At 42.0% G+C, this 27,531-nt stretch overlaps 1 protein-coding gene across 2 annotated transcripts; it reads right to left on the bottom strand.

The window, feature by feature from the left end:
- Positions 1-23,590: 23,590 nt before the first annotated feature.
- Positions 23,591-27,177, bottom strand: LOC307042156 (uncharacterized protein). 2 transcript variants are annotated; one of them, XM_079685883.1, is made up of 5 exons: positions 27,160-27,177; positions 25,736-25,801; positions 25,006-25,161; positions 24,438-24,497; positions 23,591-23,904 (listed from the first exon to the last, which is right to left on the bottom strand). In XM_079685883.1, exons 2-5 carry the CDS (start codon positions 25,775-25,777, stop codon positions 23,617-23,619), a joined length of 546 nt encoding a protein of 181 aa, XP_079542009.1. In that variant the 5' UTR covers positions 25,778-25,801; positions 27,160-27,177; the 3' UTR covers positions 23,591-23,616. The 2 variants fall into 2 exon arrangements, with proteins under 2 accessions (XP_079542009.1, XP_079542010.1); XM_079685884.1 differs by lacking the exons at positions 24,438-24,497; positions 27,160-27,177 and having other exon boundaries at positions 25,736-25,918.
- Between the last annotated feature and the right edge of the window lie 354 nt (positions 27,178-27,531).

The raw sequence follows: 27,531 nt of genomic DNA, 5'->3' as shown, positions 1-27,531 counted from the left end.
TTTCCCCTATGCAATTCCAGTCTCACATCTCTCATCACATCGTCATTAACAAATACCGGAAACAGACCGAAAACATTTTTAAAAAAAATTAAATAATACTTTATTCCGAGTGTGCTTGCTTTTCTCTTTGAAAGTCATCACATAACGGCATTGTAATACACTGTTCGGCTGCATTAAATATTACGTATCTGCCGTAGTTCTCTATTTATAGAGCCCTGATGAGAAGACTTCTAGACAAACATGAGGAACTGCCGCCAACACTGAAAACGTGACGTGGATAATAAATATATCAGCAATTAAACAACATCTTACATTTCTTTTCACACAATACGTCTCCTTTCAGGATCAACACTAATTCGGCTGACTTTTATATTTGATCCAATTGGTAGATAGGCTGTATTTACACCATAAATGTAGCTGATAGAAAGGGACACCTGGTGGTTAAAGCATGTTATTGAATTTCATTATTTGTATTATTAGATATTAATAGGATCCCTATAAAGTATATTCATTTCTCGTTATTCTCGACTAATAGTTAATTAAAGACTGTATATAATGACTATTTTGCACATCCCTTTCAAAATCTCAAGATTTTCTAAGGTTTATTGACATATATATTAGACCCTCCAGAAAAACGCGGGCAAAAATCCTTGATTATGCGGGCTAAATTCCTTGATTATGCGGGCTAAAATCCTTGATTATGCGATTAAATATGCGGGGGTTTTATGTGATTTTATGCGGTGAAATTGCGGGAAGTTGCGAAATATGCGGAAAGTTGCGAAATATGCTAAATATGCGGGGAAAAAGAATAAAAAAAAATTTAAATATTGAGCTTTCTTATTTATTCTCTCTCACACACAACCTGCCACTAACGTTTAACCCCTTTACTATTCAATTAAACACAGTCAATGTTTATTTATTGTAAAAGCAATTGGGCTATTTGAATCTCACACACAACCCCCCCCCCCCCCACCCCCCACAAACACACACACACACACACACACACACACACACACACACACACACACACACACACACACACTTCTCCGCCTCATTCTGTTTTCATTTACTCGTTCGTTATCTGACCAGCTTCAATCTTGTAGGCTACTCACTTCGTTTCTTGTAGCCCTCGAAAGGGTTTTGGAGGATGATGCCTCGGTGAGCGTGAGTCGTTTGGCTTTCTTGTCCGCAGTAGCAGAAAGCATTTTCGAATGTTTGAATGAATCAAAGTGGGTCGTCACCGTCGATTTTCTCTTGTGCTCCAACACACAGTTGCACGGGGTGCAGAATAGTTTCCCCCAACTTTTTGCCCGGTCTTTAGTAGAAATGTTCGTCGGTAAATGAGATGGATTAGATTTTTTCATCTTGGTGTTTTCTCTATCGTGTGAGCTCCACACGTTCACTCTATACAGTGTTGTTTACATTCTGTGATGCGCGAGCTGATGACGTCACGTCAAGACGAGTTGACTTCTTTTTTTTCTCAACTTTGTGTGGAAAAATGCGGGGATTATGCGGTCTTTTGATAAATATACGGCATTTTAAAAATCTGCGCCATTTTGCTGATTATGCGGTAAATTCTGCGATCGCAGAATCGCTTTTTTCTGGAGGGTCTAATATATACACAAACGGTGTAGTTATGCAATGAATGAAAGACTTGGGTCGCAGGTTCCTCAATAGTGCATTACAAGACATTTATCAATATTTGTGCATACCTACAGCAATGTTAACTATGTTGAAGCACTTATTTTAACTGATATTATTCATATGTATTATACTCTTAGGATGTATATAGATATTTCATCTCCGGCCTTGTCAGGTATTGAACAATCAATAAATAAAGAACACAGAATTATTAAATATAAAACACAGAATTTGTGTGATTATACTAAATGATTTACAAATAAACACCACTGCATATTTACAACTGTTACACATGCTGATGTAACGCAAATGTTTCCAACTGGGGATCAATAAAGTATATCTTATCTTAAGATGATCGATGGCTCCTGCCATATTTGCAAAAATGTGCCTCTGAACCTTGACAAGTACATGTTTCAGGCTTATCAATTAATGTAATGTAATGAAATGTTATCAATTAACAACAGGAGGGGTCACAAACATAAGACCAGCTGTTAAATAAAGCTCTTCTGACATAGCTGGCATGTAGGTATATATTAATGCTGCCCATTATGGGCACAACCAATTTTTCTCCCATTTATTAATTATATGTTTTAAATTTGAGTGTTTCCTATCCCCTAAACCTCCAGGGATGTACACAGTATACTGGCAACTTCTTATTATGGGAAATACGAAAACGTCTTTTAAAACTACAACTCCCAGTAAAGACGTGCCATAAATAGAGAACATGTTGCGAAACACAATAGCCAGCATGTGTAGTTCTGGGGACGGGGTGGGGGAGGGGGACACACGGTGGACCCGTTCAAATCCAGTTTTGGACAGTCTGCCGTGGTTCCATCCCATTTCAAGCAGGTAGCACAATCTACCTGCATTGCATTACTCTAAACGTGTAATAAGGGGATCAGGGGTGGGGAACCTCCGTCCTCCGGGCCGTATATGGCCCGCGAGAACATTTGCTACGGCCCTCGAGGTAATTTATAAACACACGCAAAAAAGAAAATAATTCAAGAAATGTAGACCGCAAAATAACAAGCGAGTGCCTGTTTTTCCTGGCCAAGGTCAGGGTCTTTGAACACAACACGAGCCTAACGTGTCATCACGTGGTATACGTCTCGTCTGACAGGAGTGTAGTTCTAACGGAGAGCACCAGAACGCGGTTCCGGGCCGGGACGCGTCTATCGTTTATTCCAAGAATATCCATAAAGAAAAAAAATCTGCTTACAGTTTTGTTTCATATGGGTGTTGAGAGATGTATCCATAGATCTATTAATTTTACTCTCAAAGTGCACGAGATTGATGCTTTTAACTTCAACATTAAAAAAAAATCTTCCTGGTTATTTGCAAATTATGGTGGAAAATAAGTATTTGGTCAATAACAAAAGTTCATATCAATACTTTGTTATATACCCTTTGTTGGCAATGACAGAGGTCAAACGTTCCCCCCCACTTAAATCATATCCACATGGATATGAAACTAAATACATTTGCACACATCTTGTGTCCATATATTTCTGTTTTGGTGGTCATGCCACGGTGCATGCCTGTGCGGGTCATGGTCAAATATCTGGATTAAGAGGTTGCTTTTTCTTTGCACAGCATGAAAGAAATAGTTGGGTCTAGAACCTCAATTCCGTGATCATTCTTCTGCTAAGATGTTTTGACACTTGATTTGACATCATTGGACCTTTTATAAAAAATATAGACCCAAGGTCCCTCCCAAAAATCCCGGCAATTTTTGCTAGAGGGCCAAATCCAAGATGGCTGCTCGCGCCATCTTAAAAAATTAACTTTTGAACCAGAGCGCCTAGAGTCATGTGTAAATGCACTTTTTGGGGTAAGTCGACCACAAGGATTCCATTTCTGACATCAGTTTGGCGCTATGACATCGTTCGGACCCACAAATCCAAGATGGCCGCCACCCGGTCGAGAAATTACACACGTTTTGAGTACTGATCGACTTATAAGCAAATAATCTGCATATTAATATTTTACCATGAAATAAGAATGTATGACAAGATATACAACTACTTAACCTTCAAATAAAATACTTTTATTAGCTGTAACTTGACTAGTTAGCAAATGAGAACACTTCAAACAACATGTAATAACGCAAAAATGCTGCCTCGAGAAATGGCAAGTTTTGAACAATAACACAAATGAAACACAATTCTGCTTTTTTATTTATTTATCAATATGACACTGAGAGTCCGTATCAGTCTGAATCAGAGCACCCTGCCTCGCTACATTCTGAATCCTCCGATTCCGATGAATCGCCTCTCTGGACAGCAGCAACTCGATTTTCGTCATCATCATCGCTCTCATCTTCCTCATCTTCCTGTCCCTCTTCAGTTGGCCTTGGTGCAGGTAGATGCATCGGGAGTGCGGGTCGCGTGTGACGTACAGGGCGACAGCAACCACCAACCAGCTCCCAACCATGTCCGATTGGTGAGGGATGGTGCTTTAGCGATGGATGGCGCACCAGATACGCCAGGTAGTTGGCACGGAGGCAATGTTGACGCAAGCTGTCGGCATCCGGAGGGAGACGGATGAAGGATTTCTTTTTGATGGTCCTCCATTTAGCAGCACGGGCCTCAGCCATGGTTTTGCTCTTGTTGTCACCGTAGATGATGCTACGTGTGAAGGCAAAGAGCTGCTCCAGCACCTCCTCTGTCAGGGCAAGGTTATCTCCACATCGCGAGAGCTGTTGTCGGGCAACAGGGCTCTTCGCCACCTGGTCATACACAGACTTCTTACCTTTGCCGTAAAAGCCTGAGTTTGCATCACAGCCTGTCATACAATGCAGCTGCACAATACAGTCGGCCATCATGTCAGTTGTCATGTCACAGCAGCGTACCGTTTCCTGCTTCCTCTTGATACAGAGCATACCTGGCAGCTGCTGTGAGATAAGTGCTGCCGCAACATATACATCAGTATCAGTGGCATCGATGACAACTGGACCACTGTAGCCTGACTCGCGCAAAACTACATAGGTGGAGAACAGGACAGTGTCAGCCTCAGACTGGTCAAAGCTGTAGTTCTGCATCGGTTGTTGGGTTGATAAGTTGGTACAGTGGGAGCCGACAGAGTAGACAATCTCCACATCAACACTCTGTGCAAGATCGGTCAGGTAGCTGCATATCATTTTCTGCAGCCGCCCCTTGTTGCTGGAGCTACACAGCAGCATCTTGAACATTCTGGCAGTGGGGAATGCGTCACCCAATTTCATGTAGGTGTTGGGCACATGTGTGTTTCCCTGTACCCTCAGGTCTCGCTCGTCATCCTTCGTCGAGTATGCTGTGTCGTACGGGTCGTTCACACATATGATACGGTGAGCATTATGATGGCGTGCAAGGATAATAGATGATAGCTTGTGGACATAGTCCGACCACTTGTATGGGTTGCCATCTTGCGTCCGCCGATCCTCTGCTGATGGAGTTGCCATCCTGCAGATCATGCCCATGTCCACAAGAGCAATGTATGATTCCTGCAGATCTACAGATTCCAGAGAGAGCTTCTGCATGAGCATGCTCTTCTGTGTCTTTCTGAAGGTGCCGTTGGAGTTAAATAATGGCACACACTCCTCGACAATACGATGTTCGAGCAACTCGGGGAGGTTCACAAGTTGACTGCCCTCAACCAGGTTTATCATTGCCTTGAGGGCGCTTCGCTCCATTTCTGCAGCTTTCGCCTTGAGTTCATCTGATGGCTTCTCCTTGCTTAACGCCTTCGCAAACGTCAATCGTTTGCACAGAGGGACGGGTGCATGAAGAGAGGTATTCTTATTGAATACCCGTTCTTCCAAAAAGTGGGTCAATTTCTTCTCCCCTGCGGCATGGGCTGAGTTGAACAAGCTCATCAGAGGCGGGCATGGCCGACTGCAAGGTACGGAGGGTGGTTGAGGCCGTATCGAACGGGAAGGTGTCAAACTCATGCATGCATTCAACCAGGTCTTGCACACACTGCTCATCTTCTCGCATCCGTTTGGGGCCGCATTCCGTGTGCTTCCTCTTTGTCTTTTTTCGGTTTGCAAGGGCATTGTGAGCTGCCCGGATCTGGGCCACATTGTTCACATTTCTGGAGTGCACCAGCAGCTGCTTCTCATTCTGTAGGATAGAGAGCCAACCAGACTTCATTTTGCTACCCTTGTTCATGGTGCATTCGATCCACATGTCCCAGGCCATGTTGGAATAGGGGTTGCCTGTGATGGACTGGGTGAAGTCAGTACGAAGGAACACAACCTGATCTGCAGGGAGAGCTGTCAACATCGCCCAAAAGTCTGGCAGCCACTTCCCATATCTATTGTTGTCGTAAGCTACCATCCATGGCAGCATCGCACGCAGAGAGCTCACATACTCATCCCAGTTGCATATATGGACCGCATGTACATTCTGCATGAGCGCGTGTGTCATGGACAGGAAATCCCTCCAGTAGTTTGCCATGTCACTGGCCTCAACGTGGGTGAACATGTTGGTGACAAGGCTCTTGAGGTCAGCATCATTCTCTAGTGCCACATGAGCATCAGCGCGGGATTCCTCGGATTGACTCGTATCTCTCAGAATGTCAAGGTTCTCCCTCGTCTCATCAGCCAGGTCGGGCCCGAGGTTCTCCTTCATCAGCTGACACATAAGGGCCTCGTACATGAGTCGCAAGCAGCGTAGCCCCCTCTTATAATGTTTGCCTTTCAGTGCATGATCGACGGAGCCATCGGCAATAACTCCAGCCGCGACAAGTACTTCACCTAGTTCACTACCTTTGTACCGCTTGTAGATGGCACTCATCATCACACACTGTGTATGGAAGGGACCAAGAAAAGGTACAATGGCACTGAATTTGCTTGGGTTTTCGGCCTTGAGCAGGGTGATGAGGACATACACGGGATGATCTCCAACTAAGAAGGCAAAGGGCATGTGCTTAGTTGCGATGATGGTAACCAGCTTGTCCATGACGTCCTTCACAACTGACTTGTCGGGCGGTTGATTGTAAGATGTATGAAAATAAGCCTTGCTTTTGTCCTGCCACATATTCAATCCAGCGTGAAACCCGTTGTACGAAGGGATATTCTGTTCGGCTGCAACAGGGCGGTCACCATTCACATCAGCACGTGCAAGGGCATGAATAATGCTTCGCTGGCGCTGAGGCTCAGTACTCGATGAGACAGTAGTAGGCTTAGGACGGATCGGAGGCTCGACACGCTTGACGGTCCTATATGGCATAACCGTTTGCATCTCAGAGGCCTTCTCAGTCAGCACGTCCGAGACAGTCTTGGCATGTTTGATCCGCGGTTGCTCATCCTGGGTGTTTGCCTCATGCTTATGTACAAGACGTTCTTCGCGTTGCAGAAACATCCAATTACAGCGGTGTGAAGTACCTCCTCCTGTCAATGTATCGTTCCGAAAATCGTCATTGTCGATGATACTGATGCTTGGTTCCCCTTCAGCGATCTCTGCCGGACAGACCGAGCACCGCTCAAGGTCATGCATTGTCCAAACATCACGTAGCAGAAGCACGTTCGGGTAACTGATCCCCATGCCCAGCTTGTAGTACGAATCAACAAGCTCCTTGCTACGAGTCAATCCGTGAAGGGTGACGGTGGCATTGATGGCGGTAGTGGTGGGTCGCTTTATAATGTACTGTGTGATGAGAGAGGTGAGAGAAAGTGTGCTTGGAGACAGATCTACCCCATGCTTCCCCTGCAAAGCCGATAGCAACTGCAAAACGAGAGGCGGGAGTTCCTCCTCCTCCTCTAGCTCCTCGACTCGTGGAGGCCATGGGACGAGTTTGATGGACTTGACATCATCTCTGAGCCGCGCAGCCACATTTTGCACCAGTTGCTCACTGCTGACACCAATAGAGGAGATCGCTGCTTCGACATATGAACCGCTCCCAGACGTGTCATAGACTAGGTCGCTCTGGTTTCTCTGAGGGCGAGAGTGGAAGCCGATCTTGTCCTTAAACTCCCGGGTCAGGATATCTTTGATGTAGGATGACTTGACTCCAGATGTTGGGAATCCATACCGAGAAACGATAGAGCTGTAATCTCTGAGGAGGCTCTGCAGTGACCTTAGTTCATGTTCATCAAAGATAACTGTTCTGATGTTATCAAAGAAAATTGTCTGAGCTTCACGGAGAGTGACATTGTGCATGTGGGGAAGTTTGTCATCTTCACTCATTCTCTGGTAGTTACGAACATATTTAAACCAGCATTTGTGATGATATCTGATCTCAAGTGCATACGGCTGATCAGCTGCATAATTGATCAGACAGTTGATTCTGTCGCGCATTAGTTCATCTTCCAGAGCCACCGTATGGCTCTTGAACGCTGCCCATGCATGATCGTACGAATCAGGACCAACTTTGATTCTGGATGTTTTGCCGACTCCGTCTTACAACACCACACACATTTATTTTTATCGTGTATCAGCCCTAGACTAGATCGTAGCCGCTTGAAAGATGGAGTTGCAGCTGTGGAACTAATGTCAGACGTAGACGAAGACTGAACTTGGCATTCATCGACAACTCGTTTTTTCTGTCTGTTGTTGGCCTGTTCCAGTTTTGTGGCATTGCATAAGGTCAACCTACATGTATCATGGACACAGTGTCCGACGGGACCTGTATCCCAGTCGATGGATGTATGGACGTCTCCGAACTTGTCAAGACCGCTCCATAACTCTGTATTGTTCTTTAGAGTGTCCCATTTTTCAATTGAGGTAATGGCATCGGTGGCTTTGCTGCAAACCCTTCCACACTGCAGGATACACGGAATGTTGGACATTGTCACAAGCTAGGATCCATATCGTGCGGCATACTCATGAATCCCTATAAGAAACACAATTAGGCCTACGTATTAGATATTGATATGGGGGCAGATAAGAAATTAAGAATAATTTCCATTTGTTAAATGTAGCTATTATTTAGTTAGTAAGCATTTGGACAGCCTGACAGGTCTGATTCAACTAATCAAGAGCTATGACTATCTTATTAGAACAGTTGAATCAGGTGTGTTAGTTCTGGGTTGGAACGAAAACATTCAACAGGACTGGAGTTGAGAACCACTGAGCTAGTTAGCTAACGTTAGCGCACATTATGACAGGGTTGAATTTGGCAAATTTTTGACTCGGATAGTCAATCTGCTTTCTGAGGTAAACTTAACGTGTAGCTCGCTACACCAAAACTAACATTGTTATTATTACTAATATTTCTATTTCATGACACAACAAAAATAGCCTTATGACAGTTTCTACTGAATGGTAATAACAAACGCTGGCTAGCTAACGTTGGCTTGGCTAACTAGCAAGATTACATGATCCATTCGCTAATGTTGACAATACAATCAAAATGGCATAGCCTACCTTTCAACTTGGCACGTTTCTCTTCTTCTTCTTTTCTTCTGTTTTTATACTGCGCCCCGATGGCTTTTGCCTCTTCACAGTTCTCTAACGTTAGTCTTTCTTTCCTCAACGCTCAATTTTAAAAACACTTGACAGATACCCATCAATGCACAGCGCTCTAGCATGTTCTGACTGTGAACACTTAAAGCTGAGGCTCTTAGACCGACCGACCATTTTAGATTTTTGGCTCATTTTCCCTTATGTTAGATTATTATTATTTTTTTTTAAATAATGGTTGCAGATATAGAGCCAAAACTGCGCCAAGCAAACTTTTTTTTAATTTTTTTTTTATTTGTGGCGCCCCCCTCTGGGTGGCGCTCTAGGCAAACGCCTATATCGCCTGTAGGAAGCTCCGCCCCCATATATAGTACATATATATACTTCAGTTTATAACAGTGAGTGCTTGTTCTACTGCCGTGACCGGTACCTCGTGATCCTGCATGTTCCCGTTCAAAACGTGTATATTTTCTCGACCGGATGGTGGCCATCTTGGATTTGTGGGTCCGAACGATGTCATCGCACCAAACTGATGTCAGAAATTGAATCCTTGTGGCCGACTTACCCCAAAAAGTGCATTTACACATGACTCTAGGCGCTCTGGTTCAAAAGTTAATTTTTTAAGATGGCGCGAGCAGCCATCTTGGATTTGGCCCTCTAGCAAAAATTGCCGGGATTTTTGGGAGGAACCTTGGGTCTATATTTTTTATAAAAGGTCCAATGATGTCAAATCAAGTGTCAAAACATCTTAGCAGAAGAATGGTCACGTAATTGAGGTTCTAGACCCAACTAAAAGGCCAAATGAATGGGCTGTGATTTTAGTTTTTTAAGCAGATGTTGAGTTCAATCATTTGTACGGTCCTCGGAGGATGTTGTAAAAATTGAAATGGCCCTTGAGAGGAAAAAGGTTCCCCACCCCTGCTGTAGATAAATAAAAGTAAAGAACTACGACAGATGTGTAATATATTAACACCCCCTGTTATATTACAATGCATTCATGTGATGACTTTCAAAGAGTAAAGCAAGCACTGCTGAATAAAGTATGATTTTGTCTTTTACGAAATGTTTTTTTTCATATGGAATGCAGTTGGAGGTCAACCAATCACAGAGCTTGAGAACTAATCACGGGGTTTGTCAAACAGAGCATATGGTGTAGTCCTAAACGATAGCTGGGGATTCTGGGTAGTGTAGTGTCTTCTGCCATCCTTTACTCCGAAAAAATATTTGTTTCTCCGAATCGAAGGGGAAAAATACAAAAGCATTGCACACAATTTAAACCAATCAATGTTGTGTAATTAACAAGGATAATCTGGTGTTTTTTAGTTAATGAGTAGTGCAGATATCACTGTAGAATCAATCGACAGTAAGGGGAATACTTACTTCCGGGGGTGTACAATTCTCCGTTATCCAATGGGAATGGACGCTCACATAGCCTTTAAGGGCAACCGACATAAACGAATGCCGTGCTTCCATGAGCGTCAAATCCCGCAGCAGATGGGAATACATTGCAATCAGTTGAAAGCTATTTGCGTCCCTTTATGAAGCTGAAGGAGTATAGGAGCGTCACAACTTCACGCCACGGGACCCTGACCAAACGTTTCTCCTGGACGATTATGGAGTGAGAGTGTGTTGAAGTGAAATAAAAAACTAGACATAAGGGACTGTAATTTAACACATGAACAAGGCATGGCTAAACATAAACAACTAAATAAAAAAATGGACTCAACATGAAACATTTAATATTAACCTGATACCCAACAAACTACACATGACACAAGTAAACATAAAGTAAAAATGGCAAAATTAACTAACTCAGTGTGATGTTAAAAATTACATTTTAGCGTTTAAGTTGTATTTGTTTAACATGTGCCTTCCTCTTAGCTTTAGATCTGTGCTTTATTGTCTGTGTCTGCTTGTGAAAAAAGGAATATATCTAGTGGAATTAGCCAAATAAATCTCTTCATCTGTTATTTAAAGTGGACCTATCATGCTATATTTGAATAATATATTGTAGGGCCATACCTATATAAAACATGTCTGTGAAGTTTTTTTTTCAAAATACCAAACTTTTTAGCTATGCCTCATTTCGCTCTATTTGCTCTATTCCAGCTCTGTCTTCACAAGGGCTGATTCTGTGGAAAATCAGCTGCAGCTTACCACGCCCCCCTGCATTAAATATTTGAGACGTGTGTCGTCCCAGGCTCAGCAAACGGCCCGCTGTGGTGATGAGAAATGGATCCGGTGTTTATTGGCAGCATTTTGACTCGCTGGTTGACCAGTTCGGTTCATCTCGTGCCATCTTCTTCGCTCTTGACATCTGTGTTGGTTTTGTTCTAGCTTTCTAAATGACTCCCTCATTAATGGTTGTCTGTCAGAGATCATCCCTCTCCGGCTGCAGGTATCAAGCAACCACGACTTGCCAAACCATCTGTTGACTTTCTGATTGATTCTTTTATTTTGTAATGATTCATTTGTGACATGTATTTTAAGACATATAAAAGGTTTAGATGTTCACCAATGGGGTTTGTATTGATGCGTTTAATCTCCTAGAATGCAATGTGTGTTATGATCTCTGTAAGATGACGGAAAAGGTAGGACCCAAATGCAGACTACAAAAACGGAAAAAGGTTTAGAAACAAAAAGCGAGCTTTATTTAAAAGCTGATAACAAAACATGGCATGAATCAAAACGGTAGCTCAGGAAAACAATAACACAAAAACTGACCGTGAAAAACATGGAGGAAGACCGGAGCAAAAAACATGAAACGTGACGTGAAGGGAGGATAAACAAACAATGAACCAACAGGGGAACACAGGAAGAGACAAGACTAAATACAGGGAGGGGTAATCACGAGACGAGAAACAGCCGGGTGGGTAAAGGAGGTAGAAACATAACGGCAACAGGTGAACACAATCAGACAATCAGACACACCAGGGAAACTAACGACAGGAAGGAAAACACAGGAGCCTCATCCCAATACCCCTCCTCGACTCCTCCTTTCCCTCACTCGCTTCCCTTACTTGTGTCTTAGCTCCGCCTCCGTAAGATGCGAGCGAGAGACACGAGGGGGTGACGCGAGGACAGAGGAGTCCTCAGGTATTAATTGGGATGTCCTCGTTCAGTCAAACGTCACTCTTAAACGACGTCTGTTAATGATGACATGTGCACAGCTGTATCCCCTCTCATCGGGCTTAACTGAATAACCCCTTAGAACCGGCCCATCTGTTGTTAAATATTTGTTTAAATGAATGAATCTTTCTGTTGTTAGTCAAGGAATTCAATGTATGATGGTTGGTCCTGCTTTTGTGTTCCGTTTTGGTGTAAAATGTAGCCTACATTTAAATACAAATATAATTATAGTAATGTGAAAGCCTTTTAGAAATGAATTGCACATAATAATTCCCACGGAGCTGTGAGCACTTATAGATTTATGTGATGCCTTTCCACTCATCTTCCAGTTGTCGGTTTTCCTCTGTTGAAATGGACCGGCTGTGAAGGTGGGGGTGGGGCTTTTATACGCGAGTAGTGAAAACACTTCCGCGTAGTCTGCTCGTGTGTATCCTCCCTTTCGTCTCCTCCCGCACCCCTCCTCGACTCCTCCGTGTGCATTTATGCAATTGGGACATCCCTCAAAATGGCGTGTCTTGATCGATTTCCAGGTCAAGTCCCGGAGGAGGGGAAGAGAGGAGTCAAGGAGGGGTATTGGGATGAGGCTAGGGAGAAGGATCAGACAAGAAACAAGGAGGAAAACATGAGACAGGGAGAACAGAACAGCAAAATAAACCCAAACCTAGACATACAAAACTAAAAACGTGACATAGTATAAGAATCGTGGCAATGTGTACATTTCTACAGCTTGTGTTAACCACAGACCTCATTTCGGCTGTCCAACCAAAAACACGATTAAAAAAAGCATTGACCTCTAGACGAGGGATGCTAACTTTTTTCAGAGTTAAGGAATCATTCCTGCACCACTCTATTGAGTAGACCTTTAGATTTAAAATAAGATTTGATCATAATGACCAATGTTTGGGGCAAGTGTTAAAGAACAACATACTGTGGGTTCTACTGTACCTTTAAATCAGAAATCTCTAGATAACCCTTAGTTGAGTTACGACTGAGATTGACTACCACTGTCTTTTCCATCCTCTATTTTCTGTTTTAATCCCCTCACTCTTCTACGCTATTAAAAGTTATTTCAACTTGCCTATACCTGATAAAAGCAAGATTTCAGGTTGTCAAAAAAGCCTGAGCAGATACGCCAGTGAATCCATCAAAGTGATAATAAACATGATGTCCTCAGAAAGTGACGGATTCAAAGATGTGTCTTTTCCATCAAAAAATGTTGCTGTGACACACACATTTATTACAGAATATTTATATATATCTCTTTTTTTATCTTTAAAGTCTGTTAATTGATTGGAATATTCAACATCATGCATTGGAATACTGCGCAAAAGGGATTCCCCCTCCCAACAGGTAAAGAGAATATGCATATGGTGTCACATGACTAATTATTTTTCAGCCTAATTTAGCAAGATTTTTCATTTATAACCTATTCTGGAGGAACATCTATCACTGACATTTGGACCTATTTTTAGTTTTACATCTGACTCACCCAACAACATGGGGGTTTCATCAAGATCCATAATTTTCTGCCTTCACCTTTTTCCCAGGATAAAATATTAACGCTGAAGCCTTGACAAAATGATGACATATTTTCAATTAATGATGGGTCTCAAAGTGCAGAGGAAATAGAAAGTCCTAATGTCCTTTTTCCTCTGGTGGAAAAAAAATGTTTTGGAATATTTATATATCAGCAATTAGTATCATGCTTTTAGAACGTACCAGCGCTGACAAATCAGTCATCATGAAAACCACATTCAACCACATTCAACCACATTGAACGTTCTGTACTGCTGGGCTGCCTGTTTCTGACTAATGACAATCACTTCATGGGGACTCCCATTTCATTCTTTATGTGCTACATGTCTCTCTTCTAGCTCACCGCAAAACAAACTTGACATTACATGTGTTTCAACCTTGTTATTACAGTATACCCCCGGGTGAGTAAATAATCAGTTAATAGAGGTGAAACAGTTAAATGTTACTGCAACTCTGATAAGTACTCAGATCTTGTACTTGAGTACAAGTACAAGTACCAGAGTGTAGGAATAATCTGTAACAAGTTAAAGTCCTGCATTCAACATTTTACTCAAGTAAAAGTAGAAATGTATTAGCATCAAAATATCCTTAAAGGCCATGTAATGCATCTAACACAGGTGTTTTTTAACATGTAGTTTAGATATCACCAGAATAAAAATAAATAAAAATGTTTAAAGTTTGGTCATAATTAAATGACATATACGTTAAAAACCGATGTTGGTTCCGAAGTTTGCCGAGTACGCCCCCGATCACTCCCGAACGAGCGGTGACGTCACACGTGGCAAATATTGCCATTTGATCAAATCAGTCCAAATGGCAAGCAACGCGACAACTTCAGACAGCGACAGCGATCATTCAAGCTCAGATTCGGTGGGTTATCTGGATTCAGTTACAGAAGTAGAGAGTGAACCAGCTAGCCTTTCACTTCAAGGCATCTTGCCTTATCAGTACGAGCCTCCTGCCCGGCAATCGAACAACGAGGCAGAAACTTGTGAAAGAGAAGCGGATTCCGCAGCCGGCGAGACTCGAGTCGGCAATACTGAATGGTAAATTCTGTTTTATTTAATTTGACCTGCACTAAATGTCGATCTTAAATTTGTCATCTGTTCCTCACAAGTCCGGCAGATATTGTTTTTTTTTAATGTTATGTACAATATTCAGGTGTACATGTCAATGCTGTGAAAGCATGCCCACTGCAGATGAATGTGTATGCTGCAGAGAGATCTGGCAGGTGATGGAACAAATAGACAGTTTGCAACCTACTGACCAGATAGAAGACACCGACGAGAAACCAAGGTGCATTATTAGCCACCCAGGCTTTAGAGAAGGCTGTCTCAGTGTTTGGACACTGAAAATAGCGTATCTTCAATATAAACAACAACACAGAGCAGTTGATGGCCCACTACACCAGTAAGTAAATATTGATTGACCCAACTGCCTATTGCAGCTTTGCTTTCATATAATACTTTTAGTCGCTACAGATATGGTACACTTTTAAAGATACCATTAAACTCTTTCAAGCAGTCAAAAACAGCTTGGCTTTTATTTTTTCTGTGTATGCAAGTTCAATGTATGCTTGGGAAAAGAAACAACTACACATGTGAGGAAATATATAAGAGGTCTATGATTCTGTCAAGCAGTCATGTACAACCTCATATTTATTTTGTACAAGTAAAATACAAATATCATGTTATAAGCCAATTTGTAACCATTGCTACATACAGTAATAGTACTACATAACATTTTATTTTTCTCCAAATATATTTATAATCTGTATACTTTTTTTTCATTAGGAAGTATCGATATACAGCTTATCGACAGTTTGTACGTTGGTGCTGGGGTGTACTCGGCCCAAAAATCAGAGTCCCGCTGCCTGCATGTGCTGTAACCGAGATACGGAAGACTTACCCTGAACCGGGAGGCCGCTATCAGGGATTTCAATGGCCAAATCTGTAATTTGACACAAATCATGCAGCTGAACTTGTTAAAATGGTTTCGCATGATGTAAATAATTTACAAAGTACATCATTTACAATATTATTTTTCCAAAGAAACATGTAAATATAACAACATTTTCCAAATCAGAAGTTTGTAAGATTGTATTAATTTACTGTTTCATAAATAAAAAAGGGTTCTTTTTTTAATTTTTCACTTGTAACATTTGATCTTTATTGCAGTGTACATTAGTCTATTTTGGTATATGTGCGAGCCCACAAATAATTAAAAGTGGTAAAAATAATAAAGATATTCAGACGTAATTCATTTTTGGCCTTACTTATTTCACTTCAACTTTTATATATTTCAGTCACTAGGCAAGTTCACTGTACTCTGGTGAGATTTAGCTCAAGCTGGCATAACACCTGTAGTAACTTAATTCTGACCCGAGTTTTGTGCACAATCTTCCAGCACCCATGATCAATGTTTATAGCAATCAGGAAACATTCACAGCTCACAACTACACATCGCTTCCCCATCATGAATTGTTAGATAAAAAAAGTTTAGCGAGGTCCGGTTACACATATGTTGAGCAAAAATAGCGGAAGGATACAAATCAAACAATCCAGACGAGGCTGGTGTTTGCCACGTGTGACGTCACACAGCTGGGTTAATGGCTGGCAAGCTTTTCACTACCGGAGCGGAATAACACGGGAAAGTGGCACACATTTCATGTTATTTGGGGGGTATTTATGGAAAGAATCATTGATGTTGATATGTCAAATGAAACAGTGGAACGTGATGAAGCGATTTTTTAATACAGAATAACGTTTATTTTGGACATTTCATGGACTTTAAAGAACAACTTCCAGGATAAAGACACCTATGAATAAATGCGTAGGAAAATGATGAATACACTAGATTTTCAAAAAAATATACAGAAATATACACTACCATACCTGCCAACCCTACCGATTTGGGCGGTAGTCTACCGCTTTTGACATGTTTCTACCGCCTACCGACTTAGCTGGCTTTGCCTACTGATTTTTAATCTTCCCAAACTATAACAAATAAAAATGACACTCCATAGACACTGGATTCGACTTTTGGCGGACACCGTTTGCAGCGCGTCTGTGATCGCATCATACAAACAGTTATGGAGTCAGATTTGGGTCAATATTCTAGCGCGCAAAACAAGCTACTCACGAGCGGAAAATGTGCTTTTACACGCGCATGAAATGAGCCTCGCGCGCAGATTAACCCCCCGCGAGCAGAGACAGCCCTCTTGCTCGCTCGCGGGAGTGTCAGCCTCACTTGCTCGCGAAGTCTGTCTGCACGCGCGTGAAAAGTTTCTGACACTTTGGGGCGGAGCCACTGGACTTTGATTGACAGCTGCCAGGAAACCTGGAGTTGCCAGGTATGATAAATGCTTGAACTACCAAGAGCCGAGGAGTGACAGCAGCAATATCAGTTGGACGAGATTGAATGGTAAAGATGTCCATAAAAAAACATTATATTCGTAAAGTGTACAGCTAATATATATATATATATATTAATTAATTTGATATAAAACAATATATTTTTGAGTGGGCTGTATCTGTCGAAAACTGCTAGCTACTGTCTGCTGTATGCACCTCTTACGAAATGAACTATAAATGAACTATAGTATTACTATACTGTAAGAGTTGTATAGTGTCCTATAGTAAGTTTGTAGTGTTCTGTAGTATTTTTCACCTGCCATCGTATTACTATAGTTTTTACTGTAGTGCCATTTTATTAGCTATAGTAGCCCTATAATATTTCAATAGTAATACTATGTATCTAGATCTTTGTAGTATTCCTATATTATTTTAAATAGTATAACTATAATATATAGTGTTTCATAGTTGTTTTTTAAACACACTATAGAACACTCCTAGTAATATCATGATATTGTCATAGTGAATGCATATTATTACTATAGTGTTTGTAAAAGCATTACACTCCTAGAATTAATGTCATTTTTTTATATCAAATTAATTGATAGTTCAGGCATTTATCAAACCTGGCAACTCTGGGCTTCCTGGCAGCTGTCAATCAAAGTCCAGTGGCTCCGCCCCAAAGTGTGAGAAACTTTTCACGCGCACGCAGACAGACTCCGCGAGCGAGTGAGGCTGACACTCCTGCGAGCGAGCAAGAGGGCTGTCTGCGCGCGAGGGTCATTTCATGCGCGTGTAAAGCACATTTTCCGCTCGTGAGTAGCCTGTTTTGCGCGCTAGAATATTGACCCAAATCTGACACCATACCAGTCCTCTGTGTTTCTGAAAGAGAAACAACGTGCAAACCGGGGGTAACGCTGAAGGAAAGGCAGCGTTACCCACAACGAGGCATTTGAGTTCTGCAGGATTTCCCCGTTAATATCAGTGTCTCGAAAACACATGTTGGCGACTGAAAGACATCCAGTATTTGGTCTTTTCCGGAAGCACCCTACAGTGTCTCAACTGAAAGAGGACCACAAACACACACAAAATATAATACCATTTTGAGATTTGGGGATATTTATCTCCCATTCTTTCACTTTTTCTGAAATTTTCAATACCAAACATGTCGTTAATGTCTCTGTTTAGTGAACTACAGCAATCTGAAAGCCTGTACATTATTTATATCACACTTTATCAGTAAAAAAATGCAGGAAATGACTTTTTTAATGCAGTATTTTCTGATATATAGCGAAACACAAAGATATTTCGCTCTGTGCAAACCTTTGACTCTAATATGTCAACAACATGAAACAAGAATTATGAACCTGGCTTTATCCAATGTTCACACAAGAGTTCTACATCCTGACACGTCCTTGATCTACACCAGGGGTGTCAAACTCAATTTCATCGAGGGCCACATTAGCATTATGGTTGCACTCAAAGGGCCGGTTGTAAGTATATCCACTCTTAAAACTACTGGGTTAAAAAACAACCCAATCATAACCCAGCTGCTGAGTTACTATAGGACAGAACACACGCTGGGTTGTCTTAACCGATGTGCTGGGCTGGATAATTGTAACCCATGTACTGGGTTGTTTATTTGACCCAAGCTAGTGATTGAAATTAACTATATCACTGGGTTAAATATAAACCATGCATTGGGTTGTTTATTTGACCCAAGCTAGTGATTGAAATTAACTATATCACTGGGTTAAATCTAAACCATACATTGGGTTTTTTATTTGACCCAAGCTAGTGATTGAAATTAACTATATCACTGGGTTAAATATAAACCATACATTGGGTTGTTTATTTGACCCAAGCTGGTGATTGAAATCAACTATATTGTTGGGCTAAATATAATATAAAAATAATAATGTATAATAGTGTAATGCATTATCTCCAAACACACCGTATATATATATATATATATATATATATACAGTGGGGCAAAAAAGTATTTAGTCAGTCACCAATTGTGCAAGTTCTCCCACTTAAAAAGATGAGAGAGGCCTGTAATTTTCATCCTAGGTACACTTCAACCATGAGAGACAGAATGGGGGGAAAGAATCCAGGAAATCACATTGTAGGATTTTTAATGAATTAATTGGTAAATTCCTCGGTAAAATAAGTATTTGGTCACCTTCAAACAAACAAGATTTCTGGCTCTCACAGACCTGTAACTTCTTCTTTAAGAGCCTCCTCTGTCCTCCACTTGTTAACTGTATTAATGGCACCTGTCTGAACTCGTTATCAGTATAAAAGACACCTGTCCACAACCTCAAACAGTCACACTCCAAACTCCACTATGGCCAAGACCAAAGAGCTGTCAAAGGACACCAGAAACAAAATTGTACACCTGCACCAGGCTGGGAAGACTGAATCTGCAATAGGTAAGCAGCTTGGTGTGAAGAAATCAACTGTGGGAGCAATTATTAGAAAATGGAAGACATACAAGGCCACTGATAATCTCCCTTGATCTGGGGCAAGATCTCACCCCGTGGGGTCAAAATGATCACAAGAACGGTGAGCAAAAATCCCAGAACCACACGGGGGGACCTAGTCAATGACCTGCAGAGAGCTGGGACCAAAGTAACAAAGGCTACCATCAGTAACACACTACGCCACCAGGGACTCAAATCCTGCAGTGCCAGACGTGTCCTCCTGCTTAAGCCAGTACATGTCCAGGCCCGTCTGAAGTTTGCTAGAGAGCATTTAGATGATCCAGAAGAGGATTGGGAGAATGTCATATGGTCAGATGAAACCAAAATAGAACTTGTTGGTAAAAACTCAACTAGACGTGTTTGGAGGAGAAATAATGCTGAGTTGCATCCAAAGAACACCATACCATACTGTTAAACATGGGGGTGGAAAAATCATGCTTTGGGGCTGTTTCTCTGCAAAGGGACCAGGACGACTGATCCGTGTAAAGGAAAGAATGAATGGGGCCATGTATCGTGAGATTTTGAGTGACAACCTCCTTCCATCAGCAAGGGCATTGAAGATGAAACGTGGCTGGGTCTTTCAGCATGACAATGATCCCAAACACACCGCCCGGGCAACGAAGGAGTGGCTTCGTAAGAAGCATTTCAAGGTCCTGGAGTGCCCTAACCAGTCTCCAGATCTCAACCCCATAGAAAATCTTTGGAGGGAGTTGAAAGTCTGTGTTGGCCAGCGACAGCCCCAAAACATCACTGCTCTAGAGGAGATCTGCATGGAGGAATGGGCCAAAATACCAGCAACAGTGTGTGAAAACCTTGTGAAGACTTACAGAAAACGTTTGACCTCTGTCATTGCCAACAAAGGGTATATAACAAAGTATTGAGATGAACTTTTGTTATTGACCAAATACTTATTTTCCACCATAATTTGCAAATAAATTCTTTAAAAATCAGACAATGTGATTTTCTGGATTTATTTTTTCTTCTCATTTTGTCTCTCATAGTTGAGGTATACCCAGAGTTGGGTGTAACGCGTTACTGTAATAATATTACTTTTGTCGGTAACGGAGTAGTTTAAAGTGTTACTTTTATAATTCAGTAATCACACTACAGTTACTAACATTGCCCCGTCACGCGTTACTTCGTTACTTTTATAAAATAATCATAATAATATAAAACACTCACTGACAGACAAGAGGGGTTTCCGCCACCGCAGGTTTGTATACATGTAGGCCTACGTAATCTGCGCGATTTGCCCGTCCACATCTCCACGTGCAGTGCTGCATAAACATGGCTGAGTATTTTCATCTATAAACTTCCTCAACGGGGCCGCTCACTCTCTTTTCTTGATTGCCCTCTCACGGGTGAATAGTTCAATGTCCCACTTCATTGTAGGAATTCTGCCATGTTTCTACCACTTTAGTTTGACCATCTCTGTTACTAAGTTATGGAAAACTAAATAAATAAGTAATTAGATACCTTACCGTTACTGCGCTCATAAAGAATGATAAGAATAAAAATAATGCGTCCTGAACTGGTTTCGTTAATTAGTGTCTTTACGTTTCACAGACTGTTAGCTTGTTGTGGTAGGCTGGTAGACGATTTTATTAAAGAGCATATCAAAAGAAAGACTTGTGTTATGTCTTCCTTAATGCAATAGTAATTGGGGGTGCAAGTGGAGTCTCGCAGAGGCAAAACTGTGGCGCGCTTACACTGTAGGTGCGCCGCAGTCTGCGTGATCTGCCTGTAGGGAGGGGCGGACCAGCCCTGCAAGTAAAGTAACGAGTAAAGTAACGAGTAAAGTAACGAGTTACTTTATGTAGACAGTAACGAAGTAGTGTAATATATTACTTTTTTTTAAAGTAATATGTAATGTAATATATTATATATATATTATATATATATATTTTTTAGTAACGACCCCATCTCTGGGTATACCTAGGATGAAAATTACAGGCCTCTCTCATCTTTTTAAGTGGGAGAACTTGCACAATTGGTGGCTGACTAAATACTTTTTTGCCCCACTGTATATAAAAAATGCATTTATTGATAATTTGAACAGCTTTGGCAAATCGCCAACATTGCATTTCCACTATAAAAGAACAATGCATTTTAGCACAATACAGTTCGGGTGAACTGGGAACGTCTGGAGGAGGCCCAAGTTCAGGAGGCCTTCAACTCACACCTCCGGCGGAGCTTTTCGGGCATTCCTGTGGAGGTTGGGGACATTGAACCAGAGTGGTCGGTGTTCAAAGCCTCTATTGCCGAAGCCGCGGCGGGGAGCTGTGGTCTCAAGGTCCTAGGTGCCTCAAGGGGCGGTAACCCTCGAACCTCCTGGTGGACACCGGTGGTCAGGGAAGCCGTCCGACTGAAGAAGGAGGCCTTCAGGGATTTGTTATCCCGGGGGACTCCCGAGGCAGTTGCAAGGTACCGACAGGCCCGAAGGGCAGAAGCCTCAGCCGTGGCCGAGGCAAAGCAGCGGGTGTGGGAGAAGTTCGGAGAAGACATGGAAAAAGACTTTCGGGCGGCACCAAAGTTGTTCTGGAAAACTGTCCGAAACCTCAGGAGGGGGAAGCAGGGAACCATCCAAGCTGTGTACAGTAAGGATGGGACGTTGTTGACCTCAACTGATGGAGTGTTAGGGCGTTGGAAGGAGCACTTTGAGGAACTCCTGAACCCGACAACTCCGCCCTCTATGTTAGAGGCAGAGCTGGAGTATGACGGGGGATCGACACCAATCTCCCGGGGGGAGGTCACTGAGGTCGTCAAACAACTTCACAGTGGCAAAGCCCCGGGGGTGGATGAGATCCGCCGAGTAGTTCGAGGAGTTGTCGTGGGGGAGGGGGTCTGCAGTTCGGTGGACTAAGGATTGCACCACTGCTTTTTGCAGATGATGTGGTTCTGATGGCTTCATCGGTCTGCGACCTTCAGCACTCACTGGATCGGTTCGCAACCGAGTGTGAAGCGGCTGGGATGAGGATCAGCACCTCCAAATCTGAGGCCATGGTTCTCAGCAGGAAACCGATGGACTGTCCACTCCAAGTAGGGAATGAGTCCTTACCCCAAGTGAAGGAGTTCAAGTATCTCGGGGTCTTGTTCTCGAGTGAGGGAACAATGGAGCGTGAGATGGGTCGGAGAATCGGAGCAGCGGGAGCGGTACTGCAGTCTCTTTACCGCACCGTTGTGACGAAAAGGGAGCTGAGCCAGAAGGCAAAGCTCTCTGTCTACCGGGCCATTTTCGTTCCTACCCTCACCTATGGTCATGAAGGATGGGTCATGACCGAAAGAATGAGATCGCGGGTACAAAGGGCCGAGATGGGTTTTCTCCGCAGGGTGGGTGGTGTCTCCCTTAGGGATAAGGTAAGAAGTTCGGTCATCCGGGAGGGACTCGGAGTTGAACCGCTCCTCCTTCGCGTCGAAAGGAGCCAGTTGAGGTGGTTCGGGCACCTAGTTAGGATGCCACCTGGGCGCCTCCCTAGGGAGGTGTTCCAGGCACGTCCAGCTGGGAAGAGACAAAGGGGTAGACCTAGAACCAGATGGAGGGATTATATATCTTCGCTGGCCTGGGAGCGCCTAGGGATCCCCCAGTCAGAGCTGGTTGATGTGGCCAGGGAAAATAAAGTTTGGGGCTCTCTGCTGGAACTGCTACCTCCGCGACCCGACCACGGATAAGCGGGAGAAGATGGATGGATGGACAAATTAAAAAAAATACAACATCCGTTTGAATTCCAACCCTTCGAATGGACAAGCTGCTGCCTCCAATTTGGTGTGCATACCGATTCGGATTCATACATACTGTAGCCTATATGTCACAGTGAATGTGAGAAATCAGACTAGGCAGAGGTGGAGGCCGTGAAAGCAAAGTACAGTGGAAAAAGACTTAGCGAATAAATCCTGACGTAACATGAAGCATGTGACTTAAACAGCTGAGAAGGATGTAACCTTCCTCACATTAATACATGAAACATGTCTTCCAAGTCCATCAACATTTCCACATTCTTCTCCCAACCTTTGACTGGTGTTTTTTTTTTTAAATGGCATCGGTTCACGAGCGGCTGAAGAAATCCTACAGTCCAGCATGTATCTTGTTCTTCAGTCCAAGGACTTTGGGGGAAAGCCTTTCACCATCAAGAGCACTTTCTGAATGAATTCATAGTAGTACCTTAGCTCTTTGGGGGAAGCCAAGTTCAGTGTATAGATGACTCCCAGCATGATGGCACAAGCTCGGGCTACAGATCCAATGTTGTCCAGAATGATTAGTCCTTCAACAAAAATCCCAACGTCGTCATAATGTTCAGGTTCTCCACCCTCCTTGTTGATGACATATATGCCCATGGTAGATTTCTGCAGGTCTCTGGTGACGTCATCTCCTTCGATGTCCTGTATATTTAAAGAAAAAACATGCATTTATTCAATATATGTAATTTTAATGACATTATCGTACACATTTTTTGTAATATTGCTCACATACCTATTAATCCCTTAAAACAAAGCTGGTCATATCGTATATATTTCTGAATCAAACTAAATATGTGTGAGGTGTTTTTAAAGATTTACGTAGGAACCAATAAGCTTGGTGCTGAGTGTCAGAAGTCAGAGAGGATTGACAGATGGGCTAAGACATTGTTCATTATGGTCTTTCCATTGGACAATAAGAAAAATAATGAATAAAGCCAACCTCATCGTATAAAGAACCAAGCTGATGGTTTGAAATGCTTTAGTCTGTTGATGAATATCAACATTCATACATATATTCATATACATATTCTCAACCTTCATGCTCCTTATAAGGTAAAACATAATTATCTAAAATTGATGCCTCACACTAGGAACTTAAAAGACTACATGTAACTGGCAAATGCAATTACAGTGACTTACCATATACTCCCGAAGGAGATGTCCATCGTCCTCACCAAGGTGGATGCAAAGTGCTTGAGGATTGCTTCCCTTTTAAGGTTAACATCACTTGTTGCCTGTGTAAGAAAATTACAATTATTAAAATATTTCTAAATACATCAATAATAACAAAATTGTCTATAAATTGTAGAAGATGTACAACCTGTAGTAACCTAAATATACAATATATATTGCAAATTCTACTCTTCCAGGGACTTTTCACCAAGAGCAATGCTCTGTTCTTCACAGTTCACACCTGGAATCTGACTAGTACAACCACAGTCTGATCTATTGGCCACTGAGGATTAAGTGGCTTGCTCAAGGCAGGTTCTGCTTTTTCACTTTCCCCACCTGGGGATTGCATTTGCACCTTTCCAGTCACAAGCCTGCTTCTCTAACCAGTATGCCACTATTCCCTTGTTAAGATCAGATTTCCTTAGAAATGTGTCTTGCATTCTTGCACCTGGCAAGTAATCCAAGCTGTTGTGAGGCAAATGGGGCTCTATACGGTACTAGACAGGTACATTTCATAAAATTTCTCCACAGAGTATATGACAATTTGTATAAAACAGTGTATACACACACCTTTTGCAAGATCGCCAGATGTTTGGCTAGTTTCTGGCCAACAACTCCTCCCTTCTTCTGGAAGACAGATGTCAGCTGAGGTAGATGGCTGTCCAACTGCGCCATGAAGGCTGTTTCAAGTGGGATAGTTGTTATGCGCTGGAATTCAGCATGTATCTTTTATGCAAAAACAAAACGACAGAAGACAAAGAGCACATTCAGACATTGGTGTAATGATATTTTGTATCTACTATATAATTAAAGGATAGATTCTAATTTTGACCTCCTCATTAACCAAGTCCTTGATAATATGTGTATTGGTGTACAGTGTGTTCTAACCAGTATTTATATTAATCTTTCTATCTAAGGTAATTGCAAGGAATCAGAACTAGACTTGTAAGCTGTATGGTTGTTTAAACCTTGCTAATACTTTTTTTAATTGACAATGGGTAAAATGTTGAGGTATAAAGTGAAAACCCCAATGCCAGCAGCAGCTGTTTTCTTCAGACAATCAAACAGACAGTTAGAGAATAGCTGCTGAAGAAAGCAGAACATTGAGCAGCTAAAGAGCCAAATACTTTACTAAGGAGTTGGTGCAGAGCATAAACAGAGCTAAAAGATAGTGAATATTGGACTTATCAGATGGACAGAAACACCATTTCAAATGTATGATCATGTTGCTCTGTATCAGCTCGATGTGCACAGTACAGGCATTTCACCATACATTCACCATGTGAAATATATAACTTACCTTATCAATATGGAGTATTGTGAGTAAGGTTCTGTTCCCCATCACACCAACATCAGATAGCAAAACCTGCAATAAAAATAAAGATGAGCAGAAATTAAAACTAATAATAATGGTAAATGAAAAAAGGTAATTGATTGCCAATGATTACTAACTTGTGTTAGGCCAATGACTCAAAATCCTACAAGCTCCTTTGTGACAAACAATGTAACGTTTTTTTTTTTTTTAAATAGAGCCTAAATATCACTGGATGTGGTGCACTTTTGCTAAATGTTTAGACACATTGCTTGTGTGCCCTAACATGCTCAACTGTTATTGCACTTGATGGAACCTTTTAAAGAGGGAGAAGCTTTTCTTAATTCTTTCATTGTACATGCATAATGACATTAAATTATTATATTCTATAGCAAAAAGCAATAAATGATTTCTCACTTTTGGCAAAGAGCATTGTCCACCTCAAGACGGGTAACATTTAACCACATCTCGGAGCGCTTAGTTCTCTCTCCACCGTGTGTGTGTGTGTGTGTGTGTGTGTGTGTGTGTGTGTGTGTGTGTGTGTGTGTGTGTGTGTGTGTGTGTGTGTGTGTGTGTGTGTGTGTGTGTGTGTGTGTGTGTGTGTGTGTGTGTGTGTGTGTGTGTGTGTGTGTGTGTGTGTGTGTGTGTGTGTGTGTGTGTGTGTCTGTGTCTGTGTGTGTGCACGCAGCCAAACTTGAGGAGCGCACACAGGGTGGAGTGAGGTTGAGCGATGGAGGGAAAGGTAGAGAGAGAGAGAGATATATTGAGCGAGGCAGAGAGCATGTGCAGCGGTCTGCTTGCGCACATAGCCGGAGTTTGTGAGAGAGCCGGCTTGAGAGTCAATTTCTCTTCAAAATATAATTGATTGCCAGCCTCCCTTGTCCCTGGCTGGCTTGCTAGCTCGTTGGTAACGTAACTGATTTCTTCTAATGTGCCTGCATCTGGCGCTGAGTTGCCATATTCCTTTCATGAACCACTTCCTGATATCCATTGTTGCAGATAAATATAAATGATAATAGCCAAACTAATCTAGCAAGAGTAAACTGACAGGCTGCTGGGCCGCATATCACTCAAAACCCCTCACGACTAAACCCAGCGAAAAACCAGTCTCGCGCGCAGCCTTTCATTCAGAATTTCATAGCAAAATAAAAAAATGATATTAAACTAATCTTTCAACATAGTTTAAAACAAAAATAAATATTAGGACAAAGCCCTACAAATAACAACAATAAACATAATAATAAAACAATTAAAATGTTGTATTCAGCCCTGATTAAAACAGCGGGCTCAAATCCTGGATGGGCGGGCCCAAATCCTGGATGGGCGGGCCCGGCCCCATGGGGCCCGCCCATGACGCCGGGTCTGGTCCTAATATTACCACAATGATAAGAACAAGTTAAAAAGAAACATACTGTGCTTATAGCCGGTCAGGAACACAGTAGGAATGGCCAGTATATAAGCCAGGGCAGCGGAGAAGGTGAAGCTACAAAAAAAAGCATAGTAACAGGCAGTTAACATTCAACTTGTATTATCCACAAACTAATAAGAAAGTCTAACAAGTCAAAGATTGAATTTAAAACGTATTTAATTTGAAAGCAGTATCAAGTTATCTTATAATGTTAATGATGCATGTTACACTTCAATTAGGTTACTTAAACATTACTACACAACTAAGCTAGGTTAACAGTAGGCTAACAGTTAGCTAGCTGCTGTAGGCCTATGTTAACGGTTGCTAATGTTAATCTATCAAAACACACAGTCGATAGCGTTAATGTTAGCTATAA

This window comes from Notothenia rossii, assembly GCF_949606895.1.
Source record: "Notothenia rossii genome assembly, chromosome: 6".
NCBI lineage: Eukaryota > Metazoa > Chordata > Actinopteri > Perciformes > Nototheniidae > Notothenia > Notothenia rossii.
Note: the sequence above shows the minus strand (reverse complement) of the source record. Positions and strands in the feature narration are given on the sequence as shown.